General features: G+C 35.7%; 1 protein-coding gene across 1 annotated transcript in view; it reads left to right on the top strand.

Annotated features, from left to right (window-relative positions):
• Positions 1 to 20,613, top strand: part of SCYL2 (SCY1 like pseudokinase 2) — a 54,165-nt gene that overhangs the window by 2,956 nt on the left and 30,596 nt on the right. Inside the window, exons 2-8 of the mRNA XM_079773887.1 lie at positions 6,937 to 7,140; positions 13,694 to 13,851; positions 15,639 to 15,783; positions 17,300 to 17,449; positions 18,346 to 18,567; positions 19,006 to 19,122; positions 19,718 to 19,843. Of these exons, the coding sequence (XP_079630013.1) occupies positions 6,964 to 7,140; positions 13,694 to 13,851; positions 15,639 to 15,783; positions 17,300 to 17,449; positions 18,346 to 18,567; positions 19,006 to 19,122; positions 19,718 to 19,843 (1,095 nt within the window). The 5' untranslated portion in view covers positions 6,937 to 6,963. The remainder of the gene's footprint in view (positions 1 to 6,936; positions 7,141 to 13,693; positions 13,852 to 15,638; positions 15,784 to 17,299; positions 17,450 to 18,345; positions 18,568 to 19,005; positions 19,123 to 19,717; positions 19,844 to 20,613) is intronic.

Raw genomic sequence — 20,613 nt, 5'->3', positions numbered from 1 at the left:
CTCTCATCATTGATGTTTCTATCTCTCTCTCTCCCTTCTTCTCTGAAATCAATAAAAATATATATTAAAAAAAAAACTGGCTTTTGAACTCAGGCTTTCTTGCCACTGAAGGTTGTGTACTGAATTATATAACACTCAATTCTCACACTGCACATCAGAATCACCTGGGGGAGCTGCTCAGTATAAAATGCCCTGACTGCACGTTTATAAATTCTGATTCGAAAGGTTTGAGATACTACATAAGCATCTATATGGTTTAACAAGGTACTCAGTCATTAGATGTTATTAGATGTTCAGTAGAGTTTGAAAACCATTTGTCTTAGGCAACACTTCAGTATTTTATGAATACCAGTTTTCACATACTGTACTACCATATATTTCAGATTTTATATGTTCTTAAATCAAGAAAGAACTGTAGACCCAAGGAAGGGTCTTCGGTCACTTAGTCAAATTTCCTACCCCAGTTATTCCTTTCTGCCTTTTCTAGCCGAAGACTCTGCAACTCCAGTGCTTCTACATTAAAAAACAAATTACAATAATTTAAACAATATGATCGATTTACTGTAGTAAAAACTAAACCAGGTACATGGTCTGGAAGTACCTTCAAAAGAGTTGGATATAGCCGAAACCGGTTTGGCTCAGTGGATAGAGCATCAGCCTGCGGACTGGAAGGTCCCGGGTTCGATTCCGGTCAAGGGCATGTACCTTGGTTGCAGGCACATCCCCAGTAGGAGGTGTGCAGGAGGCGGCTGATCGATGTTTCTCTCTCATCGACGTTTCTGGCTCTCTATCTCTCTCCCTTCCTCTCTGTAAAAAAAAAAAAAAAAAAAAAAAAATCAATAAAATATATTAAAAAAAAAAGAGTTGGATATAATCTCTCCTCAGATCTTACTTATTGTTCACATTACTAATTTGATATTTAAGCATATGTTTCCTTATAATCTCTCATGTTGCTTTTTAAACTTTATTGCACAATGGTCTTAAGTTTGTAAGCAGTGATGGAAACAATGTTTTACTTCTTTCTCCTTGTTGAATGGATGTGTACTTCATAATACATTGCTAAGTCTCTTTAGTGATTTATATTTATTTCTTAAAATCGGGTTTGTCTTCTGTAAGTAATCTGTCCTAGCTCAACTGATAATATTAGATACTTCCTGTGGTTGTAAAGAGAATGATTGTACTCAGCTGGTATAATCTTTGTTTTCTGAGTAAGATTAAGCATGACTTCTGTGCTAGTATAGGCCAAAGAATGGTAGTAGCCATTTTCAAAAAAACATCTCATTAAATTATTAAGTATCTTTGTAAAACTTCTAATCTCTGAGTGCTCCCACAGGAAAAAGAAAACATGTATTTCAAGAATGTTTCTCAGGATCATCTTACTTTAGGTATAAACAGATAAGTGCTGCATATGGGAGTATAGGTATAAAAAATTTCCCCAAATTTTATGAAGCATTTTACCAAAGGTATTTATGTCATGTTAATGTAATTCTTATTTCAAATTATAAATTTTCATTTATGAATGCTTAACTATTAAAATAACTATAGACGTGGTAGTCTTTTATTTTTAATTTTTATTATTTTCTAATTTTATTGATTTTAGAGAGAGGAAGAGGGGGAGAGAGAGAGAACATTGATGTATGAGAGAAACATCGATTGGTTGCCTTCTGTCCCATCCAAGACCAGGGATCGAACCTGCAACTTGGGTATGTGCCCTGACCAGGAATTGAACCACTACCTTTTGGTGTATGGGACAACCCTTTAACCTTTTGCACTCGGATGTTGAGTGTGACTCAACATGGTTAGCATTAGAATAAAGGAATCAAGAAAAAAGCAAGCAAGTGCAAAGGGTTAACCAACTGAGCCACACCGGCCAGGGTGAAATTATATTCTTTTATTTTTAGACATTTACATAGAAAGAAATCTTAGACCATGGTACCTCTTTAAGGAACAAAACAAACTATTTTGAGCTCATTTGTATTCATTTATATTGTTCTTTGTAGTCAATGTGTAATATTTTGTGCTTATTGAAAGTCTAGTCTCTGCTAGGTGCCATGAGATGAACAGTTACTAAACATAATTTCATCATCAGATGTAATCACAGTAACCTTTTTATTTGCATTACAATATCTACACTAATAAAAGAGAAACATTCAAATTAACCATCACTCCGCTACACCAACAAGTTATGCCCACCAGCCAATCAGGAGTGAGTATGCAAATTAACCCAACCAAGATGGCGACTGGCCACAGAGCTGGAGCAAGCAGGAGGCTTGGGTTGCCCCGGCGATGGAGGAAGCCAAGCTTCCCACCTGCCCTGGCCGGCCCTGGCCTCTGCTCAAGGCTACAAAGTTTCAATTATAGAAGATAAACAAGTCCCAACAAAAATGGCGGCAGCCATGGAGCTGGAGCAAGCAGGAGGCTTGGGTTGCCCCGGCAATAGAGGAAGCCAAGCTTCCCGCCCGCCCTGGCTGGCCCTGGCCTCCACTCAAGGCTACAAAGTTTCAATTATAGAAGATAAATAAATCCTAGATACTTGCTTCCAGCCGTCCCTGGCCTCCACTCATGGAGGCGCTGAAAAAAAAAAAATAAAAAGGAAAAAAGGAGGGGCTGGGACCTTGGGTCGCGGGGGGGTCATCAGGCCAGGATGGGACGGCAGGGGCCGTTGGGGGTAAGCAGACTAGCAGGGGGGCCAGTTAGGGGTGAGCAGGCCGTCAGTGGGGGGTCAGTTGGAGGTGATCAGGCTGGCGGGGGGGTATTTGGGGGCGAGCAGGCCGGCGGCAGAGGCAGTTGGGGGCAAGCCGGCCAGCAGGCAGAGTGGTTAGGGGAAATCAGGCAGGCAGGCAGGCAGGTGAGCGGCTGGAGCCAGCAGTTCCAGATTGTGAGAGGGATGTCTGACTGCCGTTTTAGGCCGATCCCTGTAAACCAACAGTAGGACATCCTTTGAGGGGTCCCAGATTGGAGAGGGTGCAGGTCAGGCTGAGGAACACCCCCCCCCCCCCCCCCCCGTGCACGAATTTCGTGCACCAGGTCTCTATTTTCTAATAAAAATGCAAGTTCTACTTTTCAGTATTTTCTTCTTGGCGAATTAAGAGACTCTTTTTGCACTTGTGTTACTTGAAAATTCAGGACATATTTTTAGCATGAATATAATTTTAACTACTATATTCTTGCTATGTCTAGAGTTTATGAGTAGGCAGAACTGAAAGAATTGCCAGTTCCTTTAAACTACCTGCCATCAGGTACTATAATACTCAACCCACCTTTCATCAGGTACATGTAAAATGTAGTAATACAACAGATTCACCTACTGGTTCTGCTAAAAGCCAAGTGATGGCTGAGCCAGATGGTAGAAAGGTATAATCTTGGGATCATACTGAAGCTGTCTCAAATCTTACTTTGGCTGAGATTTAGGAGGGGAAGATAATTGACTTTCAAGTGAATTCTTGTGGTGTACAAGGGGAAATGGCTTATATGAATATATATTTCTGTCATTTATAACTTTGTGTTTGGAAAATATAGCTTATTTCTTTATTCATTAATCAAGTGAAAATCTGAAAAGCTATCACTTAGTTTAAGAAAAGATATTTAGACTCTAGGTTTTTTAAATGTTAAAAGGTTATTGCTGATAATTCAAAATGTTTTTTTACAAACTCATTCAGTTTATCTGTCCTTAATTTTCTGTTGCTCTCATGATATTCTTCTTAGGTCTCCTTGGGTTACCATTTTCAAGCTCACAGTCTTAACTACTGCACTGCTTATAAGGTCATGGTGCCTGAATTTTGATCTTCAATCAAGAAGTTTTTTCTAAGTTTTTGGCCCACATATTTGAAAACCTATTAGATATCTCCATATGAAAATCATTAAGGCAACTCAAATTCAATCTATCCAAAATTGAGTTCTTCCTCCCACAAAAGACAGTTGCCTGCTTTAAGTCTTGCCTTGGTAAATGGTTTCACTCTCCACCTAGACTCTGAAATTAGACACCTGATGGGATTCCTAGTTTTGTCCCTTTCCTTTAATTGGCCAGTAAGTTTTCTTAATTCTAATGCATACTTGTTTCTTAATTTTTCCTTTCTTCCCCTTCCTTATAGCTATTTTCTTAATTCAGCAACTTCTCTCTTTTTTAAATTTTGATATATAATATATTAAAGGACATAATGAAATTTAATATCTATACTAATAAAAGGGTAATATGCAAATTGGTCATGACGCCCTCACAGTAACAACTGAACAGCAGGCTGCGTGGAGCAACCAGGTTGGCAGGGGGGTTAGCGAGAGATGACCAAAGGACTGAACAGCAGGCTGCATGGGGTGACCAGGCCGACAGGGGGGGCAGTGAGGGGTGACCCAGCTGGCAGAAGGGCAGTTGGGGGCGACCAGGCTGTAGGCTGGCAGGGGGGGCAGTTAGGGGCGATCAGGCTGGCAGGCAGAGGCGGTTAGAGATGATCAGGCTGGCACAGGAGTGGGGGGAAGTCCTGGATTGTGAGAGGGATGTCCTGGATTGGAGAGGGTGCAGGCTGGGCTGAGGGGACCCTCTCCCTCCATGCATGAATTTTGTGCACCGGGCCTCTAGTTAATTATAAAGTAAACATCCATTTGACTAGCACCCCGTCCACTCACCATCTCTTTCCTATCTTCTTTGTCCCTATTTCCTAGTGTCTTTTCTCTTTGTATTCTTGCTTTGTATTCTCTCTCTCCTCCCTCCCTCTTTTCTGAAATACATATTGATATTCTCTTTAGTCTTGCCATATTCCTTACTTTCACCCCGAGTATATCATTCACTCTTCTTAATGATTGATCATCTCACCTCATGCCTGAAATCCGTCTGTGACTTATTATAGCTTGATTTCTTACTACTTTTATACCCATGGCGATCTCACTTTTCTAAGTCTCCTCTCCCATACTTCCTTCTTATACTCCAGCTTTTATCTGAACTGCTTTATTACTCCAGTACTTCTACCATTCACGATCTAGTTCACTCCTACTCACCTTTAAAGACATCTCTAGTTTTACTGTTTGGGGGAAACTTGCTTCCATCTGTTCCTCTTTGTTCCTGTAACACTGTGCATATACTATATTCTTTAGCATTTTATCACTGTAGGCTAATGCTATGGTTGGCTTACTTCTCTCTCTCTTGCCCATTGGATGGTAAGATCTCTCATGACTTATTTTTCTTTTACTTCTTTCTTCTCAGTTTCTTATATGGTGTCAGGTACATATTGGGTCCTCAATAAATATTAAATAATTCACCAGATGAACTTCCATGTCTATTCCTACCTTGTGTACACTAGTGTTGACTCTGTTTAGATTATGAATAGGCATCTCAAATTTGAATATAAACTCTGAAAATATCCTTTGTTTTCATTCTGGACTATTTGTAGTTTTCAGATCACATCATAGTCTTTCTCTCCTTTATGTCTTGGCACATCCTTTCTGGAATGCTCCTTCCCATTTTTTTCTACCTGAAAAACACTTCATTTTTAAGCCCATTTTTGTGTTCCCATAACATTGTACATTCATACTTCTAGTGAGTTGCTGTAAAATTTTGGAGGTCTGAGTCTGCTATTGGACTGAGTCCCTAAAGAGTAGATATGTTTCCATTTACATCTATATTCTCAATGTCTAACAAGTATATATTGAGGTGTGTTTTATGGCCCAGCATATAGTCTGTCTTAGTGGATGTTCCATGTATACATGAAAAGAAAATGTATTCTGTTGTAGAGTGTTTTAGATCAGATTGTTTAATAGTGTTGTTTAGGTCTTCTATACCCTTACTGATTTCTACTTGGTCTCTCTGTCCATCTGTTACTGAGTGAGGAGCCTTCTAGTCCAACTATAATTGTGGATTTATCTCATTATTCTTTCAGTTTTGTCACTTTTTGCTGCATTTATTTTGAAGCTCTCTTATTGAGTGTGTACACAGTTAGGTTTGTTATGTCTTCTTGATGAATTAACTTTATCATTATGAAATGTCCCTCTTTGTCTTCAAGCCTATTCTGTCTATTAATATAGCCATACCAGGTTGGTATATTTTCACATTCTTTTACTTTTAAGTCATCTTGTAAAGTGGTTTTAAAGTGGGTTTCTTCTAAGCAGCATAAGTTGGGTCTTCCTTTTTTTTTAAAAAAAAAAATCTAGTTTGACAATCTGCTTTTTAATTTGAATTTAAAATGATTTATACTTAATGTTATTATTTATATGGTTGGATTTAAATCTACTGTTTTTAGCTCCTTTCAAGCTTTACATGGTTGTTTTTAGTATGAAGGAAGATTCAGACCCTTTACACCACTGTATGTCTTAAGCAGTGGTTCTCAACCTTTTTAATGCCGTGACCCTTTAATACAGTTCCTCATGTTGTGGTGACCCCCAACCATAAAATTATTTTCGTTGCTACTTCATAACTGTAATTTTGCTACTGTTAATGAATCGTAATGTAAATATCTGTGTTTTCCGATCGTCTTAGGCTCTACAGCAGAGGTTTTCAACCTGTGGGTTGCGACACAGATATTTACGATTCATTAACAGTAGCAAAATTACAGTTATGAAGTAGCAACGAAAATAATTTTATGGTTGGGGGTCACCACAACATGAGGAACTGTATTAAAGGGTCGTGGTTAAAAAGGTTGAGAACCACTGTAGGGGTCCAGGTTACATAGTTGAGCAACATTCATATCAGTGTCAAGTGTAAATATGTCTTTTTCTTCCTAGTCTATGACAGTTGAGGTTGCAGAGAACTGTTTGGTTCCTAGACTTAAATTTGCACGAAAGTTATGTTGGGTTCTCAGAAGACTAAACCATCATGTAGCTTTTATCTCTATAGGATTGTTTTGCTGAATGTTTAGATATATTAAGCTTTTCATACTAAGTAATGAATGTTAAGTGCTTAAATATGAATAAAGAAATGATCAGAGCTCCCCTATCCCCCTGTGTTTCTAGGAATTATAATTGCCCAATATTGCAGCCATGGAGTCCATGCTTAATAAGTTGAAGAGTACTGTTACAAAAGTAACAGCTGACGTCACTAGTGCTGTAATGGGAAATCCTGTCACTAGAGAATTCGATGTTGGTCGACACATTGCCAGTGGTGGGAATGGGCTAGCTTGGAAGATTTTTAATGGCACAAAAAAGTCAACAAAACAGGTAAGTTTTCATTGAGTCCAATTGGAAAAAACACATGCTAATAAGAATCATAACATGCATGAATGCATTTTTATGTTAAGAAATGCCAAAAATTATGGGTTCTTTAGTTCTCATTTTGTCTGATGAAGTCATACAAAAACAAATGCTTTTAAACATGCCTTGAATCTCCTGGTTGTGAGTATATTGTTTGATATATCATCTCATCTTATAATTAAATTTTGTTTACTTAATAAACATACCAGCTGCACAATGATTATGTAGGTATTACATTTTAATATTTAGCAAAGTATGTTTTAGAATAAAAATTGTCATGTTGCTTTTCATATTTGTCAATAAGTTATTGGGAAAATAAGCAGTTAAATTTTTTCAGCATTAAGTGCATTCTTATGTAGTGTATTCTCATTCCCTCTTTAATTCTATAGCCTTCTTGAAAATTGACTCCTATAATATTCTTTTGCATTTAACCTGAATAAGTTTTACCATCAGAAAGGGTTATATTGCCCTAACTCGTTTGGCTTAGTGGATAGAGCTTCAGCCTGCAGACTGAAAGGTCACAGGTTCAGTTCCGGTCAAGGGCATGTACCTTGGTTGCGGGCACATCCCCAGTAGGAGGTGTGCAGGAGGCAGCTGATCGATGTTTTTCTCTCACTGATGTTTCTAACTCTCTATCCCTCTCCCTTCCTCTCTGTAAAAAATCAATAAAATATATATAGTCTACAAATATAGCCATTAAAAAAAAAGGGCTATATTTGTAGACTATAATCAGTACTAACATGTCTTGCTGTATACTGATTTTAAAGTTATTTTAAAACTAACTGACCTTTTAGTGAGGAGTAGTTTGAATGAGTTGTAGTATTATTTTCTAAATTTGATTTAGGAGATCCAACAGATTGTTCTTAGAAATGTGGAGGATCATTAGTGTTAAATTTTACTGCAGCTTTCTGTTGGAATTGTTAAAGAATTGAAAAACCTTCCCTTTTAAGGCCTCCGTAGAAGTATGTTCTTTAAAAGGAAAATATCACTATTTCTAAAAGTACTTTACTTCCCTAAAAGTGAAACATTTGGATTATAAAATTGGGATTTATTACACGAATTTTCCGGTGACTATCACAGTCATATAATTGTGGATATGTGTTATTTGTCACTTTTCCAAAATCAGCTTATTTCCCAAACAAGTCTATTTAAGACTAAATTGGCTTTGATAATACTTTTATGAAAAGTATCGCTGGCATGTGGTTTGTATCTGACCTGCAAATCTTGTTTTCTTTTTTTTTTTAAAATATATTTTATTGATTTTTACAGAGAGGAAGAGATAGGGATAGAGAGTTAGAAACATCGATGAGAGAGAAACATCGATCAGCTGCCTCTTGCACATCCCCCTACTGGGGATGTGCCCGCAACCAAGGTACATGCCCTTGACCGGAATCGAACCTGGGACCCTTGAGTCCGCAAGCCGACGCTCTATCCACTGAGCCAAACCGGTTTCGGCGCAAATCTTGTTTTTATTGCCATTTGGAGGGAGTCTTTAAGTCCAATATTGATTTGTGTCCTCAATGCTGACTGATTTGTCATTTTTTGAACATTGTTTTCCCTTTAAATTCAACAAAATTTCATCCACAAAGTAAGTGGTTTCTTGAGTATTGACTACTTAAAAAGCTCATGAAGTTTGAAGTCATGAAGCCTGTAAATGACCAACCTCCCACAATAGCACAGATTGCTTTTACAAGTAATTATATAAGGGGAAAGTGAAAAAACACCAAATTTACTGAATTTTACATTACTTTTTAAGGATGTGGCAACATAATAGTGTCTTAGTGCTTAACCAAAAGTGTCCTAGGTATTTGTGTTTATATTAGTAGTTCATACGCTGACATCCACTGATAATGTTGGAGCTGCTGCTCCTAGAACATGAGAACAAGGCACAGATAATAGATCATTGGTTAACTACTGTACAGTAATACAGCAGTTCTTAATTGCTAACTGCCAGAACTGGGTTCTCTTAGGAAGCTTTACTATATTTCTTGCCCCTTCACCCCCAAATTTATTGCTTTGAGGAAAAATATAGTTTTGAAATATTTCATTGTTCTCTATGGATGTGGTTTTGAAATGTTTTTCTTTGCCTCTTTCACACCTTATGGGTCAGAACTGATGATCCTATCTGGACTACTGGCTCATTCTTGAAGGAATAGCTAAGTCTTTACCCACCTGGGCACTGAATTGGGAATCACAGAAAATAATCTAGAGTTTTGCTATTCAGTATATTTAGTATGGTAGCCACAAGCTATATATAGCTATTTTAATTAATTGAAATTATATAAAATTAAATTCAGTTCTTTAGTTGCACTGGTCACATTTCAAATGCTCCATAGCCACATGTGACTGGTTTTAACATATAGGACAAGATATAGAACTTTCTGTGAACTTATAGAAACTAGAAGGAAAAAAACAAAGGAAAATGATACTTTCCTTAGTCCTCCCCCTCCTTACTTCCCCCTATAAAGGGACATTGAGACTGAGGGCATCTTTCTTGATGTAACATGCAGTGTACTTGATTGCAGTTGTGTTTTACTGGTATAGCAGAATATATGATCTTAAATTTGACTTTGACTTTGAGGTAAACACCAGATGGACTTTGGGCTAAGAGATTCGAATACCTAGTTTTAATAGTTAAAAATAAATAAGGGTGTATCTTATCTCTCAGTCTTCTCAAAACCACCTTATTTTTAACTTAATCTAAATAAAATTTTAGATTTTGCTTTATCATTTTGAGAAAGAAACATTGTTGCAAAATCGCATGAAAAAAAAGAGTATGATGCTTGGCAGTCATCACTGGCCTGTCATGAAAGACCCATGAAATAGAGATCGCAGGGAACCACTGTGTTTAAAAAACCATCTCTGGTGGCTTGAGGGATAGGTTAGTGGAGGTCATGACTGCTGTTAGGAAACCCTAGACACATTGGTCTACATTAACTTAGATTTTATTACTTAAACCAGTGGTTGGCAAACCGCAGCTCGTGAGCCACATGTGGCTTTTTGGCCCCTTGAGTGTGGCTCTTCCACAAAATACCACGTGCGGGCGCGCACGTACAGTGCGATTGAAACTTTGTGGCCCATGCGCAGAAGTCGGTTTGAAGAAGTGGCGTTAGAATACTCAAGGGGCCAAAGAGCCGCATGTGGCTCCCGAGCCGCGGTTTGCCGACCACTGACTTAAACTATCTTGTTTTCAGCAAGTGTTCAACTTTGTAGTAAGCAAAGTAGCTTTTAAAAATTATAAATTAGGCCTATATCAAAAGATAGATACAGACCTAGCTGGTTTGGCTCAGTGGATATATACAGCCTCCATTTTGAGAAACATTTGCTTTTACAATAAATTTATTTCATAGCCTTTTTAAATTTAAAGATAGGCTATTTAGGAAAAATATTGTTTTTAAAAAAATATTTTTTACTCACCTGACATTTAGATTTATTTACCATAGTTCTGATCCTATTGGCATTCCTTTTTTCTTCTTCCTTAATCTTCACCCGAGGCTATTTTTCTATTGATATTCAGGGAGAGTGGGAGAGAAAGGGAAAGACGGAGAGAAACATCAATGTGAGAGAAACACATCTATTGGTTGCTGGGGAGGAGCCTGAAACCAAAGTATGTGCCCTTCACTGGAATCAAACCCAGGACCCTTTGGTCCGCAGGCTGACGCTCTATCCACAGAGCCAAACCATAGAGTGCTAAATATGGCTTACATTTTGTTTTAGTAGTTTTTTTTTTTTTTTTTTTTAATATATTTTATTGACTTTTTACAGAGAGGAAAGGAGAGGGACAGAGAGCTAGAAACATCGATCAGCTGCCTCTTGCACACCCCCTACTGGGGATGTGCCCACAACCAAGGTACATGCCCTTGACCGGAATCGAACCTGGGACCTTTCAGTCCGCAGACCGACGCTCTATCCACTGAGCCAAACCGGTTTCGGCTAGTAGTTTTTTTTTTAAAATAAAAAAGAATCAATTTTTATTTAGAGTTAACAGTTGTTGAATCTTAAGTGGAAGATATATTGGATGATTACACTATATTATCTTTTTGTATGTTTGAAAATTTTCATAATGAAAAGTTGAAAAAGATTTTAATTCAAGATGATAATGAAGAGCTTCATGTAATTGCTTATCTTCATTGACTACCAGTAGGCAATAAACATCTGCTTCTAGGTGTAGATCCTGTGGTGGGTACAGAGGTACTTAAGGCATGGTTTCTTTCTTCAAGAAACTTGTAAACATAAGATGGTAGGAGTTTTACACATGTGATATTTGTTAGCAGAGGTTAGTATAGTGAAGTATTAGAAGGAAAACACAAATTAGAAATTAGATAATAGTCTTCTGATGAAAGAGTTTTCTCATAGGATATAGGTATGAGGCCTAAAGGGTTAGTTAATTAGTAACAACTTTGTTGAAAGTGGTTTACTTTAATTAACTGAATGAAACAAAGAAAATAACCTATTCTGACCTACGTAGGAATCTTTCATCTTTGACCTAAAAGAAGTCTGAGAGAATTTCATGTTTTTCATCTTTACGAACTGTAGTGTTCCTCCTGAAGGTGGTGAAACTGCAAGAGTCAAGAGCCATTTCACATGACCTGTTTTTAAAGACGTAAAACATCTTGAAAAGATAAACAGATTTAAATTGGATGCATTTATAAAATGTGTTATAGCAGAACACTTACTAAAATAAGGTTGTGCACATGAGTAGTGAGATAGGAACTTGAACTTCTAGGTCATTTGTTTTTAGTTCATATTAATAGTACATAATGCTCTTAGCTCCAGATTGTCTTGTGTCTCATAATGAGCAAAAGAGGTAAAATAATGTATTTATATATGAATGTTGTTTTAAGCTCTCACTTAAATGATTGTTTTCCTGAAGGCATATGTCATGTTTTGCTGGGGTGCTCGATATATATTGGTTATGTGTTATTTCTGGGGAGACAAAATGGTATATTGGCTAAGAATGTGGGCCCTAGGATTAGATGGACTAGGTTCGAATCTTGATTTTTTTCATCTTACCAGTTGTGAAATCTTAGATAATACATTTATCTTCTTCACAATACCCTCATCTGTGAATTGGGGATAACTTGTCTCATAGGGTTGCTATTAGGAATGAAAGAATTCCTAAAAAGTACACAGATGCTTAGGGAATGGGATGTTAAAATTCAGTACTAAATAGTCCCTGTATGTTACCACTTTTCAGAGATTTAAGTTAAGGATATCCTCTAATATCCTTAACTCACTTGTCCATATATAAGGAACCTCTAACTTAAAACAGGTTGTATTTGAGAAATTTATTGGTTTGGAATTCTGCAGTGAAATCTCTGTTATGTGATTTGGTTGCTAGGCTAACTTGTGAAAACAGTCATAATGTGGCAAAAATAATGGCAAAAATAATTAGAAGAGAACAGCAATAGAATGGAAAGATATTGTTTTGGATATTGAAGTTTAGTGGTAATAAATTTAATTAGAAGTTTTTGAAAGAGTCTTAACAAATCAGTCAAAAATCTTTCATGACAGGAGGGGGATGGGAGGAGCTGAAGGAAGGCATAAGGGATATAAATGGTGATGGATGGAGACTTGGCTTGGGGTGGTGAACACACAAAACAATTACGATGATGTGTTGTAGAATTGCACACCTGCAACCTGTATAATTTTGTTAGCCAGTGTCATCCAATAAATTCAATAAAAAGGAAAAAAACCTTTCAAAGAATTTTGGAAGGCTAGCATTGATTCCTGCTAATTTTGCTTCCAGCTTTATCAGTTTTCTTTGTATTTATGATGGAGATATAACAGTGTTTATTCATCAACTATCAATATGGCTAGTTTTTGACTGATTTGTTAAGATTGGGTAAATGGATGGGAACTATTTTTCCTGGGTAACTGAGAGAGAATGAAAGCAAGATGACAGTTAAGAAAGATGTATGATTTTGGTAGTAATAAAATAAGCTGTGAATGATCTCAAAGAGAGGTGATGGGGAAGCAACTTCCTGTACTGGTAACCATTCCCATTATTACCCATAACAAGATGGGGATAGAGTAGAAGGAGAGAGAGAAATTATAGGTTATTCATATGTAAAAGAAGCTTATAAATTGTTTTGTGTATACAGTCTTTCTTTTAAAAAGGATTTCAAAATTTTATAATATACTCCAGCGTTACCATTATGAATAGCATTTTGAATTTTTAAACATTTTAACTTTTATATGAATTCTGGTTACTTAAGAGACTACTAAATGTGGGACAACACATTGCACACAGTTTATGTGTACCTCTGATACCAGAGTTCAGATATGGAGATTTTTCCTATGTTCTTAGATGAGGCTGTGGGTCTTATACCTTTAAAAATATTTAGATTTACTAATCATGAAGAAATTAGTTTTTTGATATCAGAAAAGTATTACAATGGTGCTAAAATTTCCAGGTTATTAGTTTTTAATTATTTGAAGACTGTTGTGACACTTAAATAAAATTTTAATACTCTTATATATTCTTGATTAAAATTAGTTACACAATTCTTTTTTTTAGGAAGTGGCTGTTTTTGTCTTTGATAAAAAGCTGATTGACAAATATCAAAAATTTGAAAAGGATCAAATCATCGATTCTCTAAAACGAGGAGTCCAACAGTTAACTAGGCTACGGCACCCTCGACTTCTTACTGTCCAGCATCCTTTAGAAGAATCCAGGTAAATTTTTATAAAAACTTATGTGAGAAACTTCCTGAACAAATAGTTTATAATAACTTTATATATGAAATCTGTCTATATAGTATCCTGTCAGTGAAAAAAATTTTATAAACTGAGTGTTGAGTTCTTAAGGATTAGTTATTTCCCTAAAATTTATTTGCATATTCTATGTATATGTCTGTTTTTGAAATATTAACTGAAGCTTTCTTCACATTTGCCATGAGTCTATTTGCTTATTCTGTGCTAAGCCCTGAAATAGTCAAAATGGAAGATGCAAGAGAAGTATAGAATACAGTCCCTGTCTGAAAGTTGCTGTCCTTGTTAATTTGCTAGAATTTCCTGTCCTCTCTTCATTGATTCACTCTTTGGGGGCTATTTTTATGTGTGTTCCAGGTACTGTTCTATACATTTAACCTACTGTGCCCAGTTTGTTAGTCCATAGCCCTAAGTTACTTTACCATCTTTCTCAAGGATGAGCTTGAGATCTGTTGCTGAGAATGACAAGAAAATGAAATTTATGTTGTGTCATCTTTTAAAAAATATACAATTTTTATTGATTTCAGAGAGGAAGGGCAAGGGAGAGAGATAGAAATGTCAATGATGAGAGAGAATCATTGATCGGCTGCCTCCTGTACGCCCCCCAAACTAGGGCATGTACCCTGACCAGGAATCGAATCCTGACCACCTGATTCATAGGTTGACATTCAACCACTTAGCCACGCCAGTTGGGCAAAGAGCAGTAATTTTAAAAATTTAAAAATCTGCCGAAATTGGTTTGACTCAGTGGATAGAGCGTCAGCCTGCGGACTCAAGGGTCCCAGGTTCGATTCCGGTCAAGGGCATGTACCTTGGTTGCGGGCACATCCCCAGTAGGGGTTGTGCAGGAGGCAGCTGATCGATGTTTCTCTCTCATCGATGTTTCTAACTCTGTATCCCTCTCTCTTCCTCTCTGTAAAAAATCAATAAAATATATTTTTTTAAAAATTAAAAATCTGACACCTTTCTGTTTTTTTTTTTTTAAAAAAAGTATTTTATTGATTTTTTTACAGAGAGGAAGGGAGAGGGAGAGAGAATTAGAAACATTGATGAGAGACAAACATCAATCAGCCGCCTCCTGCACACCCCCAACCGGGGATGTGTCTGCAACCAAGGTACATGCCCTTGACGGGAATCGAACCTGGGACCCTTGAGTCCACAGGCTGACGCTCTATCCACTGAGCCAAACCAGTTTGGGGGAAAAATCTGACACCTTTCAAAGTGTTATATAAAATACATAAAAAGCAAAGCTGCTCCTATGGAATTGGTTATAGGGGACCTGGACCTATGCCCTGTCCCTCTTTCTGATTCCTCTTGCTCCAGAGGCCTTTATGAGAAATCTGTGGCTTCCTTTGCACATAGTCTGAAAATTATAGCCTTATAAATATAATATTTTAGGTATAAAGTAATAATATTTTAAATTAGCTTATTGGTTTTCCATGAAGAAAATCAATAATCAAAAATTACAGCTGAAATAATGTTTTATTTTCTGACTTTTTTTAAGTTTTAAAAAATGTATCACAATGGTTATAACACTTAGTTTAAAAGACTGTTGAATGACTTACCAGTATAATTCCTATGCAAAGCTTCCTGACATTGTTCTATTGGTTTGCGTTATTAAGTTAATACTGGAGAGAAATCTAAAATAGATTATGTTTTTGTTAATAGAACCAATAATATTTTAGGTATATGTAATTTTGATAATGTGGGAAAAAATGATAGTGAATAACCCTTTTTCCTTTTTAAAACAGGGATTGCTTGGCATTTTGTACAGAACCAGTTTTTGCCAGTTTAGCCAATGTTCTAGGTAACTGGGAAAATTTGCCTTCTACTGTGTCTCCAGACATTAAGGATTATAAACTTTATGATGTAGAAACTAAATATGGTTTGCTTCAGGTATGTATTTTTATTCATCATGTGAAAAGAATTTTTCCTTCAAAATTGTTTTTGGCTATTTCAAATTTATTAGCCATGTAGACTACTTTATGTAAACCATTGCATTTTTTTTTTTAGTAATTTAAAATTATTTCTTTGTTCTAGAATTTTCTGTAGTTTATTTCTAGACTTATATTCTATTTAAATTGTTGGAAACATAATATGGGTAACCTTTGGATAAGGGCACTCATTAACTGGTGCATGGGGTGGTTCCCTTTTGATTTTTTTGAGTTTTAAATCTTATGAATTCATTTCATAAATATTAAATTGAAATAATAAAGTATATAATAAAAAGAAATTATATCTTTAAAGGAATTATTTAATAGGTATCAGGAGATATAGTAAGCCATTTCATATATATCCATATTTTCTGATTTTTCTTTCCCTGCTTAGCAAAATATCTTCAGCTCTATAGAATAAATTGCAATAGATTCTTAGTTCCTTGAGGACAGTTAACTGATCATTCCATTAAGAGATCATTCCATTTATTATTTTTAACATCTTTATTAAGGTATAATTAATTGGCATACAAAAAACTTCCATATTTAAAATACACAGTTTTATAAGTTCATAAATCATCACCAAAATAAAAATAATGCATATATCCTGCATATATCCATTACCCCCTATTTCCCCCCCTGCCCCTTTCCTCATACCGGTTATAATCCCTCTCCCCTACTCTTTCTTATTTTCTATCTCTTGCTGCCCTAGGACATCACTGAACTGCTTTCTGTCACTATGAATTGGTTTGTCCTTTCTAGAATTTTATAAATGGCATTATACAATATGTATTCCCTTTTTTGGCCTGGCTTCTTTCAGTAAACCTAAATGTTTTGAGAATGAGAGAACATTAGTTAATATTAGAAAACTGAGCACAATGCTATTCCGAAAAATTGAATTTCAATATGAAGTGTAAGTCTAAAAAATACTAAGAATTAGAATTAAATTGACAAAGGTATCTCTTAATATTTACTATCTGTAACTCAGGAACCAAAGATTTCCTCAGTTTTCAAAATCAGGAATTGAGTAAGTTTGGATAGTAAAGTGCTTTTATATTTTCTTTTCGCTTATAGAAAAGAACTTAATGGCCCTGACTGGGTAGTTCAGTTGGTTAGAGCATCTTCCAGATATGCCAAAGTTGCGGGTTCCACACCCAGTCAGGGCACATACTAGAAACAACCAAATGAATGCATAAATAAGTGGAACAACAAATCTCTCTCCCCCTCCCTCTCTCTCTCAAAACAAACAAACAAAATTTAAGAAAAGACCTTAATAGTTGTACTCTGGTTGTTGTTTCGTTTATCTTAGCAACTGCGATTATCTGCACTTTTGCGTTTGTGATGAAATTTAATTGTTATTTGACAAATAAAAAATCTTTTATTGGGAGAGGCAGCAATTATGATTTATGAGACACTTTATTGTAATTGAAAGGAGTTTTATTTAATGTAAAAATGTCTGGTTATTTTTACATTTAAAGGTTTCTGAAGGATTGTCATTTTTGCATAGCAGTGTGAAAATGGTTCATGGAAATATTACACCTGAAAATATAATTTTGAATAAAAGTGGAGCTTGGAAAATAATGGGCTTTGATTTTTGTGTATCATCGACCAATCCTTCTGAACAAGAGGTAATGAAGGTGTTAGTGTTCTAATTTTTTAAAGCTATGGAAATTTGTGACAGCGTCTGGAATGGTCAAGAGAATTTATAAGCCTGACAAATGTCTAGAAATAAGCTGCATGGTACAATGGTATGCTTAAATTTATAGAAAATTTTTAGAGTTCATTGTACCTAAGAGTATTCTTCAGCTCATTAATTCCACAATAGTTAATGTTGCTTGAGAAAAAGATGCTAGATTTAAATAAATTTGAGGACTGTTGGGTAAGGTATTTTTTTTCCTCACCATGTCAAATGCACTAACAAACGTTGTGAACCTCCAGCAGGCACTTGTTACTTAGTGATTATACCTGCCTATTTACACTTGGAAAACACTGCAGTATTTTAAGTTTTCACTATATATAGTTGTTAAGGGGACATTGATTTGTCCTAAGATAGATTTATAATTTAAGTAAACATTTTTAAGGGAAGCAGAAAGAATTTGTATTGATTATGTACTGTGGGTGAAGGACTGCGTTAAGTCTATTTTCCATATATTTGTTTAATCTTACAACTTTTTTAACCTACTAACTAAATCACATAGGTAGTACAAGAACAAGGTTTCAATCAATAATCTATTTGAGCCCATAAAACTTGAACTCTGTGTATCATAAAACATAGTGTATCATATAGTCTTCTGGAAGAGAACTCCAGTAATCTCAATATAAGAGATCTTTTTATTATCTCTTAAATTTGTTCCATGTACTTTCCAGATTTGGAAATGAGAGAATTTTATGATTTAAGGTGGGGATGACAATTTTTACTTACATGGCTAACTATGAATTTAAAACTAGATCATTGCTACTTGATAGAGGTTTGTTTTAATTTAAAATATGTAAGCTATAAAATCTCTTTTCTGTCTTCTTATAGCCCAAGTTTCCATGTAAAGAATGGGACCCAAATTTACCATCCTTGTGTCTTCCAAATCCTGAATATTTGGCTCCTGAATACATACTTTCTGTGAGCTGTGAAACGGCCAGTGATATGTACTCTTTAGGAACTGTCATTTATGCTGTATTTAACAAAGGGAAACCTGTATTTGAAATTAACAAGCAAGATATTTATAAGAGTTTCAGTAGGCAGTTGGATCAGGTATTTACCTTTAAATATTTGCTTGCATTAAAAATGTATTAAGTGCTGCTTTGATTTTTTTTTTCTAAAATGTATTCAGAAAATTCTGAGATGAGTGTCTTATAGTTTGTTTGCATAAAATCAACTTAGCAAAAGTAATTCTCTAATCAATGAGAATTAGTTAAAGTCTTACTACAACTGTAATCATGGCATGTATTTACTAGACTGAATTTTAAAATATGGTCTAAAAAACTGGGCATTTTGTTTTAGGAATAGAAATAATCAGCTAATAAAGATAAGTGTTTTAATTATCTTGCAGTAGTAGAATTAGCAATATGTTTGAATCTAAAAATATATTTTTAAGTAAATGTTAAGTTTCTTAAATGGACTTGACAGTATAAATGCATATCTCTGAATATTTTTATTCATATTTAATTAATATTATACTTTTTTGAATAGTTGAGTCGTTTAGGATCTAGTTCACTTACAAATATACCTGAGGAAGTCCGTGAACATGTAAAACTACTGTTAAATGTAACTCCAACTGTAAGACCAGATGCAGATCAAATGACAAAGGTAAGTGAGTACACATGAATTTCTGCCTTAGGTAGAGGAACAGAAAATCTGTGAAAGTAGATAAACTGCTTCTAAAACAAGATTTAATCAGATAGAGTCCCCAGATAATATCTGTATTCTTGAATGTATTAAATATTCAGTTTCTTTTACTCTTAAACATTTAAATAATTTATGTATATACCTGCTCTGATATAAAATTAAGATTTCAAAGAAACAACAGTTGTGACATAGTTATACATGCAAAAGTCTTGGACACTCCAACTCTTGTTCACTCATATAAGCGTGGACTTTAATAGATTAATGATGTTCTTTGTACCTCCAACCTATTTTACTTAATATTTCAATATTTTACTAGTTATGTAAAAAAAAAAAAATTATTCCAGCCAACTCAGAGGTATTGCTTCTGAAAATTTGAACTTGGAAAGAAAAATAATTTGTTACTTCCTTATTCTGATTTTTTTAAATTAGAATTTTTATGAAGTAATCTTTTAGCATTTTGTTAAATATTCTGAATATTTTTTCATCAAACTGTGGCAGTTGCAGATATGAGAAGTACCTTAATGTTTATCAAAATAATTTTATTTCCTGTTTTTAGATTCCTTTCTTTGATGATGTTGGTGCAGTAACACTGCAGTATTTTGATACCTTATTCCAAAGAGATAACCTTCAGAAATCACAGTTTTTCAAAGGACTGCCAAAGGTTCTACCAAAATTGCCCAAGGTTTGTTGTTGGTCAGTTTCTTATTATAGCCAGGATTTTAGAATTTAAAGTTTACTTTAACTTGCTATAATAACTCTTCCAAAGAAATAAATGTAACTTTATGACTGTAAAAGACTTGAAACTGAAGCCAGAAGTTTAGTGGACCTTCTTTTGCATTGTTCAAAAATGAAATAGCATAAAAAAATTTGCAAGATAAATGTCAGAAAAGAAGCCCATAATCTGTCATTGTGGAATACTTAAGGGGATATGTTTGTATTAATGCTAGGCCTTTCCAGTTCCTCAACTCTCCCTCTCTGGCTTATTAAACAATGAATGTAATCCTATATAATAAAAGCCTAATATGCTAAGTGTCCGACTGTTCATCCTGTTGCTATGACATGCACTGACCACTAGGGGACAGACGCTCCGACCAGTAGGTTAGCTTGCTGCTGGGGTCCGACCGATCGGGATTGGGCAAGAGAGGCCGGACACGCCCTGGAGCCCTCCCTCAGTCCCTCTCTGGCCCCGATCATGCACTGGTGGGGGTCCCTCAGCCTGGCCTGCACCCTCTCGCAATCTGGGACTCCTTGGGGGATGTTGGAGAGCCCGTTTAGGCCCGATCCCTGCAGGCCAGGCCAAGGGACCCCACCGGTTCACGAATCCATGCACTGGGCCTCTAGTATAGTATAGTATATACTAGTATAGTTTCTATGAATGCTAAAGAAACCACTGGTTAGAAAAAGAAAAATTTCGGGTTTCAAAATAATATCCCATGTTTAATCTGTCAGATA

The sequence above is a fragment of the Cnephaeus nilssonii genome (assembly GCF_951640355.1).
Source record: "Cnephaeus nilssonii genome assembly, chromosome: 6".
Taxonomy (NCBI): Eukaryota; Metazoa; Chordata; class Mammalia; order Chiroptera; family Vespertilionidae; genus Cnephaeus; species Cnephaeus nilssonii.
This window is presented reverse-complemented; position numbering and strand designations above follow the sequence as displayed.